Source organism: Castor canadensis, chromosome 5 (genome assembly GCF_047511655.1).
Source record: "Castor canadensis chromosome 5, mCasCan1.hap1v2, whole genome shotgun sequence".
Classification (NCBI taxonomy): domain Eukaryota; kingdom Metazoa; phylum Chordata; class Mammalia; order Rodentia; family Castoridae; genus Castor; species Castor canadensis.
This window is the reverse complement of record NC_133390.1, coordinates 161,187,831-161,207,158: the sequence shown is the minus strand read 5'-3', so window position 1 is coordinate 161,207,158 and position 19,328 is coordinate 161,187,831. Positions and strand designations below refer to the sequence as shown.

At 48.4% G+C, this 19,328-nt stretch overlaps 1 protein-coding gene across 4 annotated transcripts in view; it reads right to left on the bottom strand.

Moving 5' to 3' along the window:
- Positions 1–1,812: 1,812 nt before the first annotated feature.
- The window catches only part of Ctnnbl1 (catenin beta like 1), a 152,733-nt gene continuing 135,217 nt past the window's right edge, over positions 1,813–19,328 (bottom strand). For all 4 annotated transcript variants that reach the window (XM_020172490.2, XM_020172491.2, XM_020172492.2 and 1 more), the window contains 3 exons: positions 13,360–13,497; positions 13,076–13,148; positions 1,813–2,521 (listed from right to left, as the gene is read on the bottom strand). In XM_020172490.2, coding sequence (XP_020028079.2) covers positions 2,433–2,521; positions 13,076–13,148; positions 13,360–13,497 — 300 coding nt within the window. In that variant the 3' untranslated portion in view covers positions 1,813–2,432. The remainder of the gene's footprint in view (positions 2,522–13,075; positions 13,149–13,359; positions 13,498–19,328) is intronic.

Below are 19,328 nucleotides of genomic sequence, written 5' to 3'. Positions count from 1 at the left end.
CACGTCCCTCCTGCCTGAAGACCCAGTGAAGAGGGACTATTTCTCACTTGGGAAATGTAGGCTGAGTTCAAACTTGCTTTTAGGTCCTTTTTGGGCAAACAGGATCTCAGGGGGCACCCCAACATATACAGCAAACAGGTCAGGCAGAGACTGATAGGGTGAACAGCCTGGGGAGTGCAAAGTCTGTCCCCCTGTGCTGGTTTCTGATGCACTTATAAGTGAAGCCTGGGCTTCTGTGGGGAGACTGTAAAATGCTGCACAGAACTCTGGGAGTTCAGTAGGGTGGCAAGAGCTGCTTCCAGGAACAGGGAGGCCTGGGGTCAAGGGATGGGGTGACTACTCACTGCAGACATTTTTAATTAAATTCTGAACCATGTGCAAGTTACCTGGCTAAAAACCAATAAAATTTAAAAATACAGGTGAAAGAGTAACAATTTCTAAGGTACCAACTTTATCTGGAAGAGTCCGAGATTCTGTAGGTCACACGTGGACTTGCTCCGCTCTACAGATTCATTAAGCCACTCATCGACAGAGGGGCAGATCGAAGCACAGTGTCAGCTAGTGATCTGGAACTGTCTTTTCAATAGAGAGACAGGTGGAGAGGTGAGCGCAGGCCACAGAATTGCAGACCTTGCTTTGAATGTGGGTCTTGCTGCTGACTGCCTGCTGAAACTTCAGTGTTGGCTTCCTGCAATTGGGGATGGCCATGCCAGCAGGGCTGTTGTGAAACTAGAAAGATGGATGTATACCAGGGAGCATGAAGCAGGTAAGGTGTGTGTGGCTATGATGGCCATGAAAAAGTGGGGTGAAAATTAAGTCCAACCAGGCACTGGTGGCTCAAGCCTATAATCCTAGCTACTCGGGAGGCAGAGATCAGGAGGATTGTAGTTTGAAGCCAGGCTAGGCAAATAGTTCAAGAGATCCTATCTCAAAAATACCAAACACAGAAAAAGGCTGTTGGAATGGCTCAAGTGGTAGAGCGCTTGCCTAGCAAGTGTGAGGCCCTGAGTTCAAACTCCAGTGCACCGCCACTGGGATGCTCTGCTGGGGTGCTCTCTTCACTTGTGGCAGTGCACCGTCAGTCTTCTAACAGAATTCCTGAAGTTGGGGATGAAGCAGGTGTTCATCTTACTCAGTGCTTACTTGGTGGTTGCCTGTGAGGCAAACACTTCTCCTCGCATGCCAGATGGTAGTGGCTGCTTGGAGCTAGGTGTCTTGGGGTTCTGGGAGCAGTGAGGGCTGCTACTGAGTGGTAATGTAGGCCACAGGCCCAGCACTCAGGAGTGATGACCCTTGCAGATCTTTACTGAGCTGGGTTCAACTCTCCCCTGTAATGAACTGCTGTGCCTCCACATTGCAGCTCTGGCTCTTTCTTGCTGTGGGGACACTTCTGAGGCCGGACTGAAACCATGTTAAGTCAATGTTGACTTGTGCAGTGGGGGCTGGCTTTTTCACTTGCTGGGCCAGGGCTGAGGCTGCACTTCCAGAGCTCCTTCCCAAATCTTTGTCATGTGCTGTCATCCCCATGAAGGGCCCATTTTGGGGATGCAGATTCTCAGAGGCCAAAGTTACGCACCAACCATGCCCGTGGGGACTGGCACCTGAGGCCTGTCCACCTACAGCTGCAGTTTACCCAGTTCTCGGAATCCCCTGGGAGCTTCAACTACCACATGGGACTCAGGTCACTGTTCTGGGGTGGCACCTGACACCGGTGCAGAAGCCCTCCATATACTATGCTTTTTCCTATATAAACACATCTATAGTGAAGTCTAATTCATAAATTAAACACAGTAATTAGTAACTAACAAAAAATAGGACAATTATAACAAATCTTTAATACAGTAAAGGTCACATGACTGTGGCCTCTCTCTCTCTCTCTCTCAAAATGTCTTCTTGGACTAACATGCTTCTGGTGAAGATGCGAAATGACCCATGCCTATGTGACGAGATGAAGTGAGGCGAATGACTAGGCACTGTGGCATAGCATTGGGCTAGACTGACCCTCTCACATCAGAAATGCAGCAAGTGAAACTGGGAGGGGACACTGTATCTGTAACTTTACCCGTCCCACCCGCAGTGGGCGTGAGGCTGGGGTTTGGAACACTATGCTGAGGGCTCAGAGGAAGCCGCAGCTTGAGGCCGGGTACCTCACTGTCACACATCCAGCCTCTCAGTGTTGGGGTCAGAAGCCTGAGGGTCCACAGTCCACACCCTCCCCATTTCCCAGGAGACAGAGGGAGGCAACACTAGCTCCTGAGACGTGCCTTGGGACAGGTGCTGTGCAGGTGCGGGGATGGGGCACGGGGAAAGCTTCACTAGAAGAATGCCAGCCCAGGGATACAAAACTAGTTTTAATCTGTTGAAAGTCACACAGCTGTGTAAAAGTGGTTTGTGGGAGGGAGCAGAGGGTCCTCAATGCTCAGCTGAAGGCTCTAGAAGTTCTCCAGCAAGCCCAGGATGCGCTTCTGTTCTGTCTCCCGAAACTCGGGGCTCCGGCCATCCCCGATGTTCTCTGCATATTCTAGGGGAAAAGGATAAGGTTAGGCTGGATCTGAGGCACATGATCCACCAAAGCTGGGTCACTCCTCACTGTTCTGGATCACTGGACCCCAGTGAGGCGCCTGTGGTGGCCAGACTCCTGGGCTTGCATTCGAGGACCCCAGTGGAAGGGCCTCACTTACCTTTCTGCACTTAGGCTCCTCTCCCTGCACACCCTCTCCTCATCCATCATTTATTCACTCAGCATGAACCCAGCAGATGCTGCTGTGCTCAGATGATTCTGTCCCTCCAAAATTCACACTGAGTTACTTTTCAGTGCAGCAGTGTTAAGAGGTGGAGTCTCCAGCAGGTGGTCGGGCTCTGCCTCCAGGGATGGTATTAAACCCTTCCTTATAAAAGGGCCAGGGCAGCAAGCTAGTAAGGACTTTTTGTTTCTCCAACAGGTGAGGGTGCAGCATTTTTGGCCTTCTGACCTCACCAGGCACCAAAAACTAGCACTTTGATCTTGGAGTTCCTGGGTTCCAGAACTGTGGGGAAATATATTTTTGTTCTTTATGAATTACAGAGCCTCGGGTATTTTGCTAAGTCGCACAAGGGGGTTGAGACAAGCACTGTTCTCAGCATCCTGTGGGAATTTATTAGAAATGTAAATTCCTGGGCCACCCCAATCCCTCTGAATAGGAACCCACCAGTTGGGGTCAGCAACCTGGTGATGCTGATGCACTCAGGTGAGCATCACTACCTGCAGTAATGAGAATAAAGTAATGACCATAAGAGATCCGTATCAGCTGGGTGTAGCAATGCATGCATCCCAGGTTGGCCTGGTCAACTTACTGAGACTCTGTCTCAAAATAAAATAAATTTTTAAAAAGAGCTGGAGACAGCTCAGTGGTAGAACATTTGCCTGGCATGTGTGAGGTCCTGTGTTCAATCTCTGGCACTGGAAAAAAAAAGTAAGATGGAGCTCTCTGCTCGGGCAGAGCCTACCCTACTTTTCTTTCTTTTTTTGGGGGGGTGGGGCGGGGTACTGGAGCTTTGCACTTGCTAGGGAGGGCAATAAACCAATACACATAAACTCCGTGAGGCTGTCTGGGGGAGGGGCAGCAGGGCAGCGAGCTAGGGGCTCCACACACCAGGAGGAGCAGCAAGAAGGTATGGACACTGTCAAGGAGTTCCGAGTGGCTATCCAGGTTTGGATTACCTACTGTTCCAGTATAATAATCAGCAATACTCCATTTCATTTTCAAAAGTGACCCCCTCTCCAAATAATGTGGTGCCTGACTTTAGGAGATGGGGGTGAGCAGGTGGCCAGGTAGAAAGAACATGGTAGAAAGGAGTGGGAATAGGGCGTCTGGCTCCCCATGTCTCTGACATCCATGGCTGCACCCACAGAGGGGAGAAGGCACAAAACAGTAGGCTGTGTTTGGACCCTGTCTCTGCCTCACAATCCTAAGTGACCTTGGGTAGTCTGTTCTGAAAATGAGCGTCAAGTTTCTGGTAAATAACAGATGTTTGAGAAACATTACTTTCTTCCCCAAGCCTCCTTTGTTCAGGCTGGCGATGTCATTCAGGGAAATCCCATCCGTCTTTCAAGGTCATCTCAAGAGACATCTCTATGCAAACTGCCTGGTCATCGCTTTCCTCCTCTGCTCTGGTGCTCAGGCTTCTCAGTTTCTACCTCCTGTAGACTACCTTCTGCTGTCCTTCTCCCTAGATTGGGACCCTCACCTGGCTAAGTTTCTAGCAGAGCCTGGCTTGGGGGCCACCTGGCAGTGTGGCCAGAGAATAAGTTCTCTGCTTTCACTTATACTCCCTGGACCCTGGCCAGGCCTGGCTTGGGACAGAACAATGGAGTGAACTCATGAGGCTTCTGCATAAGAAAACATCTGCTAATCCAGATCCACGTTAGACTAGGGAGAGAGGAAGAAGTGAGCACTCCTTCCCTATGCTGAGAAATGATTTTCCTCCAGCTACTTCTTCCATCTCCTCCTTCCTGTTTATTACTTTGGACATGTGCTGGAAAATGGGATTTGGGATTCAGATATGTGCCAGCTGTGTGCTCCCCACAGAAATTCTCCTCCTCTGAGAGGCCCATCTATCACTTCCAACAGCAGCTGACTGAGATGCCTCCCATTATGGCCCTGAGAGCCTGGTGGATACCTCCGTCTTCCCCTCACAGGTGAGCAATGCCATCACTGCCCAAGGGACAAAGAGTGATCATCAGAGCAGTTAATACCCCAGAGGCAAGGTCTGCAGGCAGAAGCCTTAATAGATTAAACTAACACCCTGCTCTTCCAGTGTCTCCTCAGACTCAGGATGGACAATGCAGAGAAGAGCCGAATCCTTTGGGGCAGTGATTTTCCAACAGTGAAGCCAGCTTCCTTGGAGGGACCTGATTTCAGATGCACAAAGCAGAGGAAACCAGAGCCTGTCAGCCCCTTTCTGAACCCCTCTGCTACAGCTAAGAACAAGGCCTGCTGCCCTCTCACTGGTCTCTCAAGCCGAGGGAAGGAGGGGACAGGGCCACTGAAGGGGTGTCACCTTTACCGTGAGCCAGGCATTATAGACATTGTGTCGGTTCATCTCTGCAGCCATGGACAAGTTTTGAGGCTATTAGAGAACTGAGGCAACTTCCAAGTCTAGGCTGGGAGAGGAGTTGGAACTTAAACCTTAGAACCTGTGTCAGCAATGAAAAAAGGCACTGCGCCTTGTATGCACATATGAATAATAAAAGAAAAAGAAAAAAAAAAAGGCACTGGGGGTAGGACTGGTCCCCAAAGTGGCATCCTCTTACCTAAGCAATATCCTACCCTTTTGCTCCCCAGCCTCTCGGAAACTAAGGCTACGGTAGTACCTTATGAAAGGCAAGCCTTAGAGGGACGGTCTCATGGTGAAGGGCCTCCGTGGCCAGGGTAGATATCAGGTGGGTCCTGGAACCTCACTTTTTTAGCCAGGTTACAGAGCTGGCAGTGTTCTCAGAAAGGGACTGTAACCTCAAGAGGCAGGTGACTGGCCAGGGTCCTATAGCCAGACAGCCACGGAGCCAGATCCAGAGCAGGTGTGGTGACCCAGCCTCCTGCAGCCCACACCCACAACACAGCTTGCTCCTGGCCCTTAGTCTTGTCCCCTATCCTTTGTTTTAGAGGAGAGTCTTGGTTAGAGCAGTCTTGGTGGTCTTGGACACCTCTGGTTATTATAGCTGCTGTGGCACTTGATAAATATTGAACAGATTTGTCCCAGAGGTCTTAGGGGAGAGTTTTCTCTGCTCTGTGTGTGTGTGTGTGTGTGAACGAGGGAGAGAAAGGAAGATGCTAGCTGGAGACCTAGGTGGAGGAGAGAGTGAATGAGGGACCAGCAGGGAGGGGGAGGGGAAGAGGAAGAAGTGGCTGGAGAGAGAATGATGGCAGGCACATCAACTCCCTTCCTTACTTCCCGAGCAGTTTCAAATGCTCTTAGAATAAAGGCTTTGATGGAGCTCAAAACCAGGCAGCAGTGCTGAACGCATAAATATTAAAGCAAACTTTAGACAGCAGGTTTACTATTCAGACATGGAATACAAGCTGTTCTGTTTATGTTAAGGGGGTGAGTGAGGTGACAAAGGAGGCTGGCAATGGGGAGAGCTGTGTTCCAGGGCAGGAACTTGGACCAGTGCTCACATTCGGGTCAGAGCCCTGTTACCCAAAGGCCTTAAATACTCACCCTTAAGAAAAATACAGAAGGAAGAGGGAGAGAAGGGAAAAGGAAGGCCAGTGCTTGTACACTGAAAACCCAGGAAGACACATAAATAACCACAAAATAGAGACTGGAAAGGCAGATCCTTGGGCCCTACAGAGATTCCCTACTGACAACAATGAACTTGGAAGCTTAAAGGAGAACACTCTGCTGGGCTGGGGGGAGTAATTTCATCAGGGATGTCTAAGCGAACATACCTGAAGAAGGAATTGCTCACACTGCTAACAGGTTATGTGATCACAGTCTTGCTGACATTTCAGCTAGTTGGTAAGGTACCTGCTGAGCTCCAAGACCCCACAAGGCCCAAGGAGTGGCCCACAGCTTTCCTGCTGGTACTGAGTCCAGGCTGCTGCAGGCCAAGGAAAGACTCTCCAGTACCGAGCCAGTCTCACTCCTGTCTTGCTCCCAGGCACCCGAGTGCACTTCAACCTGAGTGGTCAACCCAAGACTGGTGGTATTTATTTTAGGTTTGCTTCTTTGCAGAGAAGAAAACCAAGATGCAAACATATTATGTATTAGCCTGTCCTTAGTTACAAAGACATGCAGACACTGGTGGTGTTCTGTGCATCCCTGCTCTACTGACTACTGATGGGTTAGCTCAGGAACGAGTTTCAACAGTCTACAGATAACATTCATCCAGCACTTACTAGGTGCCAGCCAATGTGTAAACCCTTTACAAATGACAGTTCATCTCATTCTCCCAGCAGCCTTTTGAGGCAAGCTCCTCATCCTATGAATAACAGATTGTGGCTCAGAGAGGGCAAGTGGCTGCCTGAGGTCAGATGGCCAGGAAGAGACAGGGCTTGGATGGGAGCCCAAGCGCCTCATGGTAGACTCCACAGTCTTACCATGGTTGGTTCTAACAGGGTGGTTCTTCTCCCTACCCGCTCAGTGTCCAAGGCAGAGCATTCTGAGACTATTCTTGGGCGAACTTGGGTGTGGGGCTCCGGGAACAGTAATCCAGTGGCCATCTACATCTTTGCTGGTGTCTCTAAGATTCCTCTTGGCCCCAACAGGCAGCTAGCTTCAGGGCTAACACACAGGCCTTCTCCATGGTCCTTTCCTGCCTCCAAAGACACAGTAGCCATAGTACTAATATCTGGGCATGGGTCTCATATGTCCCATCATGTCACCAAAACGTCAATTCTATCAGCTTTTGCAGCTTTAAAATCACAGTGACAAGGCTGAGCCTCCGAACAATAGAAATACTGATGGGCTTCCATGAAGAGATTAAGTCATAAAAGCACAAGCAAATCAAAGCGGCACAGGCCACTGTCTAAAAGCATTGGGAGATCTCTGGCTCGTTCTTCTCACCTACCAGTGAGTATGAGTCAGTATGGCTGCTTCCCAGCCATGACTTTTACCAGTGGACTCAAACATCTATAAGATGTAATCCTCAGCACAAGCATGAACGCTAAGAAGCACTCCCAGGTCACATTCCTCCACTATAGCCAAAGAGATGACCCGAAGTTATGTACACTCTGCGTGCTTCACTGTGGAGACACCTCCTTAACCTAGCATGATCGAAGTCACAGACAGTAAGTAAAATAGAGGCTGCCAGGGATGCAGGGAGAGGAAACAAGGAGCCAGTGTTTCATGGGTCTGGAGTTTCAGTTTTGCAAGATGAAGAAAGGTTCTGTGGTAGACAGTGGTGATGCCAGCAATGGCTTAAATGGCACATTTTATGCGATGTGCACACCACCATGTAAAAACCACTGAAGCGCTCTTCTGCTTTTGTCCACCATTGTGGATGAACTTGACCAGCCTTTTCACCATGTCTTCTCACAAGACTTTCAGAATCAAGCAATTTCTGGCCAAGGAACAAAGGCAAGATAGATTCGGATGGAAACTGGTAACAAAATCAGGTACAACTCCAACAGGGGACACTAGAGGAGAACCAAGCTGGGTTGGTACAGAACTGCATGGCATGACACACATATTTCTGCTGTATCATGGTCAACAGCTGTTTGTCTAACCTATCAAGCTGAAAATGTCAACATTGCCTGGACAGTTGGGCAATTTAAGTTGGGAATCTGATTTTTCTTTTTCTTTGAGTGTCCTAAGAATGAACTCAGTAATAAGTATGTAAAACCTTTTGGAAAACAAACAAACAAACAAACAAACAAAACACTACCCCAGCAGCTCCTTTTCTGCCCCTGCCTCCCACATCTATCTTTAAGCTCCTTTACTCTCCGAGGGATGAAGCTTGCTTCCTCATTTCCACAGTGTCCCCAACCAGCACAGATGTCACTCTGCTTCTGACCATGTGAGGGGACTATAAGGCCCTTCCTCCTAAGTGTATCCGACTCATTTCAGGAGCCCAGCTGGGTCCTTGTAGTGGCAAATGGGTACTCTATGTGGGTGTATGCCCTGAATTTCCTTTTTCTTTTTAAAAGCCTGTGGGCATTCATGATGTCAACAGGCATATCTAGAGATTTCCTTTCTGCAAGATGGAGGCACCACTCACTGTATATAGTCCTGTCTGTGTCTGAACCCAGTTTCCAACACCACTAGTGACACAGGTGATGTTGCTTAATTTCAGGGAGCCTTGGTTTCCTTCTCTGCAAAACAGAGATCATCCTACTTTCCAGGGTTGTTGGAGGACAGAGAGAACGCACATTAAAAGCATGGCACGGCTGGCGCTCAGCGAGGGACCACTCTACCTGTGGGGCCCTAGATTTGTAGACCAGCATAGAGGTCCTTGAAGCCCAACCTCAGCATGCACCCACACTCCCCAGCAGTGACCAAGCCCTGGTGCCAGGCACCAGAAAATAAAGACAGGATGCTGCTGCTGTCCTTGTTGAGCCCAAAGTCTGGCCTGCCCTTCTCTGTGTGGGCATCTCAGCCCTTGGACTGAGGATCCCTGTGAGGGTCCACAGTCCTCAGGCCCAGAGCTGCTGCCAGTTCCGGAAGGCCGGACTCTGGGAGCTCCGAGTAAGCAGTCTGCAGAAAGCAGGACTTTAATGAGCTATCAATTATTCCCTGCTCTCTTGGCACCCCCCCCAAAAAGGAGGGAGGAAAAACCACAAGAAAGAGGACTGAAATTCCTGGGAAAAGTCCCCTGCTGGGCTTGCCTCATCAGCATTTTCCTGAGACCTCAAGGGATACATCAGCTGTCATCCTGCCAGCAAACTTAGGAAATATGTAGGCCATAAAATCAAAGCAAAAAGCTTGCATCTAATTAGTATGTTAAAAAAAAAAATAAAGCAACCAAAACTGAAAAACAAAATTAAAATCAAAGAGGACAGACTGATGATGAGTTGGTTTCTTTATGAGGCTTTGTTTTCTCAGGCTTTATGATGAATTGAAGGGTGGCGGTCGGGGGAAGGAAGGAGAGCAGATGGGCTTTAAGAGGTGGCCTGTGTAGCTGGGCACTGGTGGCTCATCCTATAATCCTAGCTACTTGGGAGGCAGAGATCAGGAGGATCGTGGTTCAAAGCTAGCCCTGGCAAACAGTTTGTGAGACCCTATCTGGAAAAAACCCAACATAAATTAGGGCTGGTGTAGTGGCTCAAGTGGTAGACTGCCTGCCTAACAAAGCAAGTGTGAGGCCCTGAGTTCAGACCCTAGTACCACCTGGGGAAAAGAAAAAAAGATGTGGCCTGTCTCCAGCCCCACTGCAGCCTCGCCCCTATGACTTCAACACTGCCCTCCCACCACCAAGTGAGGGGTCCTGAGGGTCCTCCCTGTGCCATGTGCAGCAGTGGCTTACAGATGGGGCCACACTGTGCAGACTTCAGACCCCAAGAGAAGACGATGGGCTTCCCCTGGCACGTGTGAGTCAGGGCAAGGAGTGCTATGTGGCTGAGAACTGTTTGTTATAACCCCGGCCTGCAGAGGATAAGGACCTCTTCAGCCTGAGCAATGGTGTCCAACTCTCTGGATTTACACTTCCACACTCTAATGGCTTCAAATGCTCCCAACCAGTATCTCTTGTGAGCTCTAATGAGAATGTTCACCTGTTACTGGCTAAAAAGGGAGTGCAGTCACTACCCATACCCCAAAAGTCACTGTGCACCTGATCGAACTCTAAGCTCTGCCCAGCAACATCCTTCCCTTACCAATGCTCTACCTGCTGGAGCCCTAGGCAAGGCCACTGATTCCTCCCTGCCTCTGAGCCTGTTCCTTTGCCTGGGATGAGCTTCGCCCTTGAGAAGAACCCTCTTCCTCTCATCAGCCACACCCTTCTCTGCCTCTAGGACTGACTGGCTGCCTGCCACTCTCAGCACAGGCTGTTCACTGTTCACAACTCTAATGCAGCACTTAGCGCCTTATAATCACTAGGCTGTGAAGGCCCAAGGAGGGTGCTCCCTTGCTTTCTTGCTTCCTGCCTCTCTGGCATGGACCCAGAGCCTCGCGAAGGACAACACCCACAGTGGTTACCGGAGTGTGTGCTTCATTCCCCTTGAATTACGGTTGGCCATCGGTACACTGAGGTTCCTCAGAAGGCTACAGACCCCATGAAGACAGATGGCAGGTGATCCTTTTGAAGCACAGGACCTACCATTGTGCTTAGCTGCTCTGAGGAGTCTTAGAAAGCCTGCCAGGTTACATTCATACAAGGGGCTGTATTAATTCAGCAATCAATGCTTATAGTATTTGGGTTCCCATTAGAAGCGTGACTGCTCAGGAGCTGAAGAGACATGGTAAATGAGGCAGATGCCCTTACACATAGGGCTTACATTTAAATGTGTGAGACAGACCAAAAGAATAAACAAACATGTAAATAGAAACAATTACGGATTGTGATAAGGGCTCAGAAGGAAATGAACAGGGTGTTAGGATGGGGAAAGAGATGGAGAGGAGAGGATGGAGTCAAGACTGAGCTGGGAGGCAGAAGTGGTGGGACTCTCTGCAGGCCTGGCTGCGAAGGGTGGCAGGGAGGGAGCTGGAGGCTGGGTTCTGGGCTGGAAGTCAGGGTATAGGGGTGTGACATGTGGAGGGAAGAAAGCCACAGGAGAGGGGCAGAGAGTGGGAAGAGATGGTGTCTGCACCATTTGCCTGCTTGCTACTGTGCTCGCCTACCCAGACTCGGTCAGACTCACTCCATTCAGTGCTGAGAGTGAGCCAACACTTCAACACGCACTGAGGATGAACAGAAAGAGGGAGACGGAGGTGGGCTCACAACTCAGGAAATTCTGATAACCCACTATATGTGAGGTACGGTTAAGAAAGGAAAACATCCACCTACTATGTGTCAGCACCACTGACAACACTTTTTCCTTCTGGGACGATGACTGTTTTGATTACAGGGATGGAGGTGTAGGGAGAAGTCTAAATGCAAGGTGGCAGAGCTGAGGGCAATAAGAGGTTCTAATTGAACATGTGGGCGTTAGAAATCAATGCCATTTATAGGCTGGAATCGCAAATCATTGCAGCTCTACTTTCCGGGAGAGGCTGCCAACTCCAGCACAGTTCAGGTGGATCTCACGCTGAGATGGGAAAGGAGCACTCAGGGACTCCATGGAAAATGAGACTTGAGACCAGGCCCTTTCCCAGTTCCCCTCTACCCTCCTTCTCTCAGGAAGAGAGAGCCTTGCCAAGGCTTGTACTCTCCATCTGCAAAATGAGCACACTAAGTATGATGTCCTCAGTCAGGGAAGGTTGTGCCTAGATGTGATTTGCAGTCCATGCCTTCAAATGTACTGTGTTTTCTTCCTGGAATGTCCTTGTCCCAGCCTCATAGACCAGCTCAGTGCCACTTCTCTGGCTAGCCTTCCCACGGGACTTTAGCTGTGCCTCACTGATAATAATGATGAGGATAATTATCATAACATTTCATAACAGTCGTGCTAGCTGGCATTTACTGAGCGCTTATTAAGGGTCAAATATTTCCCATACACTTGGATCACCTTCTTTAACCCTCTGGCCAGTCAATGAGGCAGAGACCTGGGTCTCCTGCCCAAGGAAAACAGGAAATGGCAGAGCCAGGATGCAGATCCCAGATCCAGAGCCTCTCTTCATTTAGTTCCTTTCCCTTTCATCTTGCACCTGTAAGGGGGCTATGAGCCACTGTAAGGTGAAAACCCTTTGAGTCAATCTAGCCCAACCCCTTAGCTTAGCAATGGGCAGAACAAAGGTCAGAGAAAATGGATCTGGCTGTGACCACCCAGCCCACCTGGACTCTCTAAACTCTGGTGTTATCAGTACTGTAATGTCTAAACCCACCACGTGTCTGTCTGTGCTCCCCAGTTAATGCCTAAGAGACCCGAGGGTGGTGCTGCATCCCAGAGCTGGGTCTAGAGCCACCACTCTAGCTGGAGCAGGATCAGCTAAAGACTCAGCAGCATAGGCGCCACTGTAGGGAAGGTGGGGGAAGGCAGGACACTCACACTACCTGAGCCCTCGCCATGTGCCAAGCAGCACCCATCCAACTTTTGCAAACTTCCTTTCTTTTCACAGTAAATAAGCAAAGTGAGCATGCTCACACCGTTAGGGGAGTTGAAAGGTAGGCATGATCTTCCACACATCACACTGCCTCGGATCTACTGCTTTCTGGCTTGTATAATTCCAGCTGTTTCTTGTCATGTCCTTGTTTTCTTCCCTTCCAATACATGCAGTTAGGAACTGAATTTTTTTGTTTTGCCTTATTTATTTAACAAATATTTCTGTGCCCTATTGCTTCTTACTTGTGGTGTGTTTAGTTCTGGAACCAAGGGGTCCAAGGCAGAGAATGAGGTTAGTGTTCTGTGCTCTGGCACAAACTATCCAGCATGATGAAATGGTAAGAAACTCACACGTCGAGTAAGAATATCCTGTGTACCACCACCACAGGCACTGAGGGGGACTCTCATAAGGACCCTGTAACTCTCTGGAGCCCCAGGCCCAGCACTGTTCCACTCACCCTTGATGATGTGCCTGACGATCTTGATAGAGCTTCCTCGCATGTTTAGGATCTGGTGAACTCGCTGGCGAATCTAATAGGGAAGGGAAGAATGGGAAGGGAGGGGAAAAAAGGATCATGTGTCCTGGCAGACACCAGAACACAGAGTCTGGATTCCTTAAATGGAGCCCATACACTGAGGGAATTCAAGTAGAGCACAACCCACCCTTTCCTGAGTCTTCACCCATGCAGATGGTGAGGAAGGAGGCAGGGAGAAACAGGCCCATCGGGGAAGCCCTTCCTACCTGGGGGACATTGGCATTGCAGATCTCAGCCATGATGTAGCAGATGTGCTGGAGAACGAAGAGCCCTGCATCCAAACGCCGGAGATAGAACTCATCCTCCATGTCATTGTCTATGATCTCTCCACGCCGGACTACATCCTAGAAATGAATAAACATTGTGGAGAATAGTTGGACAGTGAGTGGAGTGGCAAAAAATGGCCACAATACACGAGGAACAGCAACCACACGCCAGGAGAAAGCCAACTTGTCCCATAGCTCTAAAGTCTCCTTCTGGTGCTTCTCATTCTTAATAGACTAAAGAGGCCTCAGGAGTCATGTTTCAAGTCCGCTTTTCCTATCTGATGAGTCAGGGACAAAATGATTCATACTCAAGGGGCACAAGCCTAAGCTATTTATCAGCTTCTACTAACTCTTTTTAAAATTTGTTTTGAAAAATGCTTAATAGTCACACATATTTATGGGGAAAAATGTGGTAATCCGATACATGTACACAAAGTATAGTGATCAAATGAGGGTAATTAGACTTTCCATCTCTTCAAATATTTATCATTTCTTTGTGTTGGGAAGCTTTAACTCCTCTCTTCCAGTTCTTTATAAAATCCAGATAAACTGTGAACTACAGTCACCTGAGGAGCACTAGCGCTTACATCTAACCGTATCCATCATCTCCTCCATCCCTTCCCATCCACAGCCCCTAGTGACAATTCTCTCTACTTCCAGGAAATTTGTTTCTTTAGCCCACTCATTTTTCATTTTTTGGTCTGGGCCACCATAAGTAACCTGTCGACAGGATAAGCTGAATTCTGTCCTTTTGGAATCAGATTAACCCAGGGAAGAAAGGTCCTTTCCCCGACAATCTGTCTCAGTGCCTAGGCAACAAGGGTGGCACAGGTCCCTGTTTGTGCACATGCACCCCCTTGCTTACGTTTTTGTCAGGTACAAACTTTCCATTGCACCTCACAAGTCCAACACCCCTCAGTGCAGAAACCCTAACAATTGGTGGAAGTCTCTCCCAATCCTTTGGAACAGCAGACCTACCAGCCTGTCTTACCCTCTTTCTCTCCAGTGGATTTTTTTTTCTTTTTAAAACCAGCTTTATAGACATAAAATTCACATACCATACCATTCACCCATTTAAGGGGTACAACTTAACAACTTTTAGTGTGTTCAGACCTGTACAGTCATCACTGCAGTCAGCTTTAGAATATTTTTTTCTCTTCCACTGGGTCCCAATCTTGGGGACTACTGACCTTTCTGCCTGGGGAGCTCTTCTCTCCAGCTTGGCCCTCACTGCCTTTCTGCTCATGGCTATTTCTCAAACTCACACTACATTAAGCTAACTGGACCACAAAGTCTTTTTGGATTATTTAAGGTTAACAGCTGTTCTCAAGAGCACCAAGCCACTCCACAATATTATCTCTCCGTGCACATCACCAGCACATTGACTTTGTCATCATCTACCCTCCCCCCCGCCTCCCCGCCAATAACTTTTACTTCACCAGGCTGGACTGTGAACTCCAGAAGCCCGACGGGGCCTGAATTTAGTTTGTCCCAGGTCAGTAAACTTCCACGCGGAAAGAAGAGAAAAAAGCCATCTCTGTGTTGGGACATAGGCTTGAGAGAGGAGTGAGAACTGGGGACAGTGTAGTATGCTTGACTGGCAGATGAACCTAAGTGGCAGGTGCTCAGCCCTCACTTCTGATGACAATAGCCCATCTCTTAATTCCTTCTGTGTTTTTATGGCCATGGTTCTTTCTGACAACTCAGGCTCCTGTCACTGACAGAGCCCTTGGGACACTGCTTTGCACTCTCCCGCGCTGGAAGGACTTAGCGCTATGGTCGTCAATCTCCAACAAGAACTCTTCCGAGACTACTTAGATGCAGATAATGCACTCCTTTATTCACCAGGGGGCCAGCCCGCAGCAACGCAGGTCATTTTCCATATCGCCCCTAAAGGCCCGTCTATGAGGCATGGAGGGCTATGGGCTGCCAGGGCCTGCTCTGCTCAGCCAACCACCACCGCTAATTCTTAGCCTCATTTAGTAGCAAATTCCTTGGTAATCTGGTAATCGTTTTAACGTTCACAAGGTAGTCACGGAGCAGTGCCCTGAAGTCTGAGGAGTTTAAAGAGAGAAGGGTTCTTGTGCCTCTTATTTACCCATAATCATAACTTCCTGTTCCAGAACTCCTATGTGTTCAGCAGGGGGGCACAGGAAGGCAAATTACTCCTTCATCAATGCAAAATGAATGTGCTGCAAAGACCTATATGTCTATACTACTACGGTGTTTAAAATGTTAAACTTACATGTCCTTACCGGCAAAGTTAAAGAGGGCAGGAAAGGAATTATTAATCCCTTTGCACAAATTAGAAACCAAGGCACATGGAGGTGAAATTACTCATAATTACTGATTACCAGAACAGGGATTTCCTGAGGACAGGACTCCTGGCTGCTCCACCTCCAGTATAGAAATGAGTAACACAGTGCAGAGCATTCAGACCTCTGGTCCTACTAAGTGCCTAAGGCAAGAACACCATCCTAAGCACTGAGTTAAGGCAAGGAAAAAGAAAAGGTGTGTGTGTGGGGAATGGAGCTGACTGTCAAAGGAGGCCACAGAGACACAGGAAATCAGGATAGCCAAATTAAAATAATTTCATGAGGCAGGAGGATTGCTTGAGCTCATGGGATGAGCTTGGGCAACATAGTGATACAACATTCCCAGAAAACAAAACAAAATGCATCATTAAAAATGGTAGGTGCGGTCAGAGTTGATTGTCAGAGTGTCCTGGAGGAAGTGACTTTTGGTAAGGTTTGAAAGCTCCTGATGGGCAGAGCAGGAATGCCTAAAAGGTGTGGTTTCCCTGTCAGCCAAGTCTTAGATGATGCCTCATGACATCCTCATATCCTCTCTTTAGCACCCCTAGCCCCAGCACACTGGCCCTAACCTTTTCTGGCTACTCCTTTCCTCTCTTCCTCTTCTCTTCCTCCTCTCTCTCTCTCTCTGGAAGTACTGGGGATTGAAGTCAGGGCATTGTGCTTGCTGGGCAGGCACTCTATCACTTGAACCATGCCCCCAGTTCTTTTAGCTTTGGTTATTTTTGAGATAGTCTCACTTTATGCAGGGGGCCACCTGCTTCCCTCATAGTTGGGATGATAAGTGTGCTCCACCATGCCCAGCACTTATTGATTAAGATGGGGTCTTGAGAACTTTTTGTTTGGGCTGGCCTCAAACCGCAATCCTCGCAGTCTCCGCCTCCCAAGTAGCTAGGATTACAGACTTGAGCCACAGTGCACACAGCCCCCCACCTTCATCTTCATGCTGGTACTGGCCCTCACTGCTCTCTATCACAACATATTCCAAGGCTAAAATGTGATGTTACTCACACACAGATCATTTCCTGAGATCCCCAAAGCAGATACAATTCTCCAGTCTTTACAATGTTCAGGTGCTGAGTTTGAACCTGTCATGGCCTATAGCCTGCCTTGTACTAGCGATTCTGGTGTGTGCTCCCACCCCATGTAGGTTTCTCAGAAGTGAGAGCTGTGTTGTACTCATCTTTTTACCCTAGGAAGTACCTTGCATGGAACTTTTTGCTTAGTAGGCTCTTGGAAAGCATTTGTCAAAGAGGACTGAAAGAAACACAAGCAAGGGTGGGTATGCTAACACTGAAATGCCTGGGGTAGACGGGAGACATGAGGAAATGGTGAAGGAGAGTCCCTAGAGGACCTTAGAGGGTTAGCAGGTGGAGCTTTGAATGCTGGCCAGAGAAGTTAAGATAGGATGGTAGGATGGGTTGCAGACTGCCAATCAGCATTGTGCAGGAAAACACCACAAATAAGAATGTGCAAACGGCCATATGATGGACACACTGGCTTAAAGTATCGAGAGGCAGCTGGAGCACAGAGATGAGAGGTCACAACATCAGCCTACGCAAGGAGGTCAGATGGAGAAGGGGAGGGAGGGAGAGGGGGTAGGGAGGAAGAAGGAAGGGAAAGGGAAGAGAGGAGACCTCTAGAATCTGGGATTATAGAGACCTCATTCTTTCAGCTGCCTAACACCTACCTGTGCCAGGTATTGTGTGATGCACTAGGACAGCAAAGATAAGTAAAACGGTCCACATAGTCAAGGAGCTTATAGACCGAGGAGGTTACAAACAAGAACAAATTATTTCCGGAAAAATTAATAATAGCAATTATACAGGACTTCTCTGCTGCAGAGTGACGTGAGAGCTCAGAAGGCCAGAAGAGGCCTGTCTGGGATGTAACTGTTGGGCTGGAATCTGCACAAGTCTGACAAGGTTGGAAGGGACATTTTGAGCATGGGAAAGTGGCATAGAGAAGTCAATCTGGCTAGCCTGGGAGAGCACTATGGTGGACATCATGCCATGCACAAAAACACTAGGAAGGGGTAAAGGAGTAGCCCAGCTATCGGCAGATCAAGCTCATTTTGATTGATTAGAGTTGGCACTTTGGGGAGCAGGTGTGAAAAAGGACTACTGGTACATCACCCACCCACTGAAGAAGAGAAGCTGTGTTCCCGAGGGCTGCTTTGTTGTCGGACGCAATGCATATTCCCTCCTGTCCGATTCATGAGCACCAGGTGTCAGGAGCTCTTACCCTGTGCTACAAGAGGGCACTGGCTCAGGCAGGGCCATCACCCAAAGGTTAGGGGGATAGCACTGAGATTTAGACCAACGCCCACTCTTCCCATATTACCACATTTGTGTGGTTATCAATTTCAGATTTGTTCAGAAAACAACGGAAGGTGCTAAAGAAGAGAGATAGAAATGCTCAAGAATGGAGCTGAGCAAAATTGTTTCTCTCAGTAGGTCAGAAGTTGAGTTGTGCTGACAGCAGTTGGGGGTTGCAGACACCCTTGGATTTTCTCTCAGATGTCCACTTGGACTCCATGGCACAAGATCCCTAGGAACCACATGACGTTCTCAGTGTGCTTCCTTTTTCACACTTTCCCCCACAATTTGATGCTTTAACCAGCAGGACACACTGCGTCCTCTAGTTTTACTCCATCCTCTAGAAAGGACAGACGCAAGACAGTGAGGGCAGACTCCATTTCTCCTCTTTCCCCTTTTCTTGGCACTTCCTTGACATTGTTCATTGGTCATTCTACATTAGATATATGGCCTTATGATTTGAAAGTGAAATTTTCTGATGCAGATCTGAGATATGATAGCTCATCTCCAAGAAGGGAATCACCATTGCTGCATTAGACATGCACAAAGATGAAACAGAGATCAGCTTCTGAAGACCAAGTTTCTGTCTTGACAGTTTTAGAAGCACCATAGAAACCTGCATGCAGTGAAGTTCACTGCTGTCAGGCTAGCACCTTAACTAGCCTACCACCACTCTCTGGTGTAGAATATTTATTGCTGAATGGATTAAGGGAAGCTGAGCACCAATGAGTACTCACTGTTTAAGGAGAAAGAAAAGAAGCAGGAGCATTAGGTATCATTTTGATAGGAAATTGGTGAGCAAGTCTGGGCACAGTTCTTTTAGGTACCATCTTCTTAAGCCCTAGTCTTTTTTTGGGGGGTGGTGGTACTGGGGCTTGAACTCAGGGTTTCATGCTTGCTAGGCAGGAGCTCTACCACTTGAGTAACTCCATGAGCCCTTTTCCGTGTTGGGTATTTTCAAAATAGGGTCTCACAAACTATTTGCCTGGGTTGGCTTTGAACTGCAACCTCTGCATCCTGAGTGGTTAGGATTATAGGCGTGAGCCACTGGGCTTGGTTCCTTCTAGTGTTTTAAAAGTGGGATGGCAAGTCTACCTTTACTCTCTTGTACTATGTATGGACATGGTCAACTTATCACGAATGGATGAATGAATTTCTCTTTAAGTACTGTGCACTGACTGCACCACTGGAGCACCTACAAATGGATTAGTGAATTTCTGACTCCTTTTCCCTTGAGGTAAGGTCTTGAGGTGGTTCCTCAGGTATCTCTGTGCTGTGA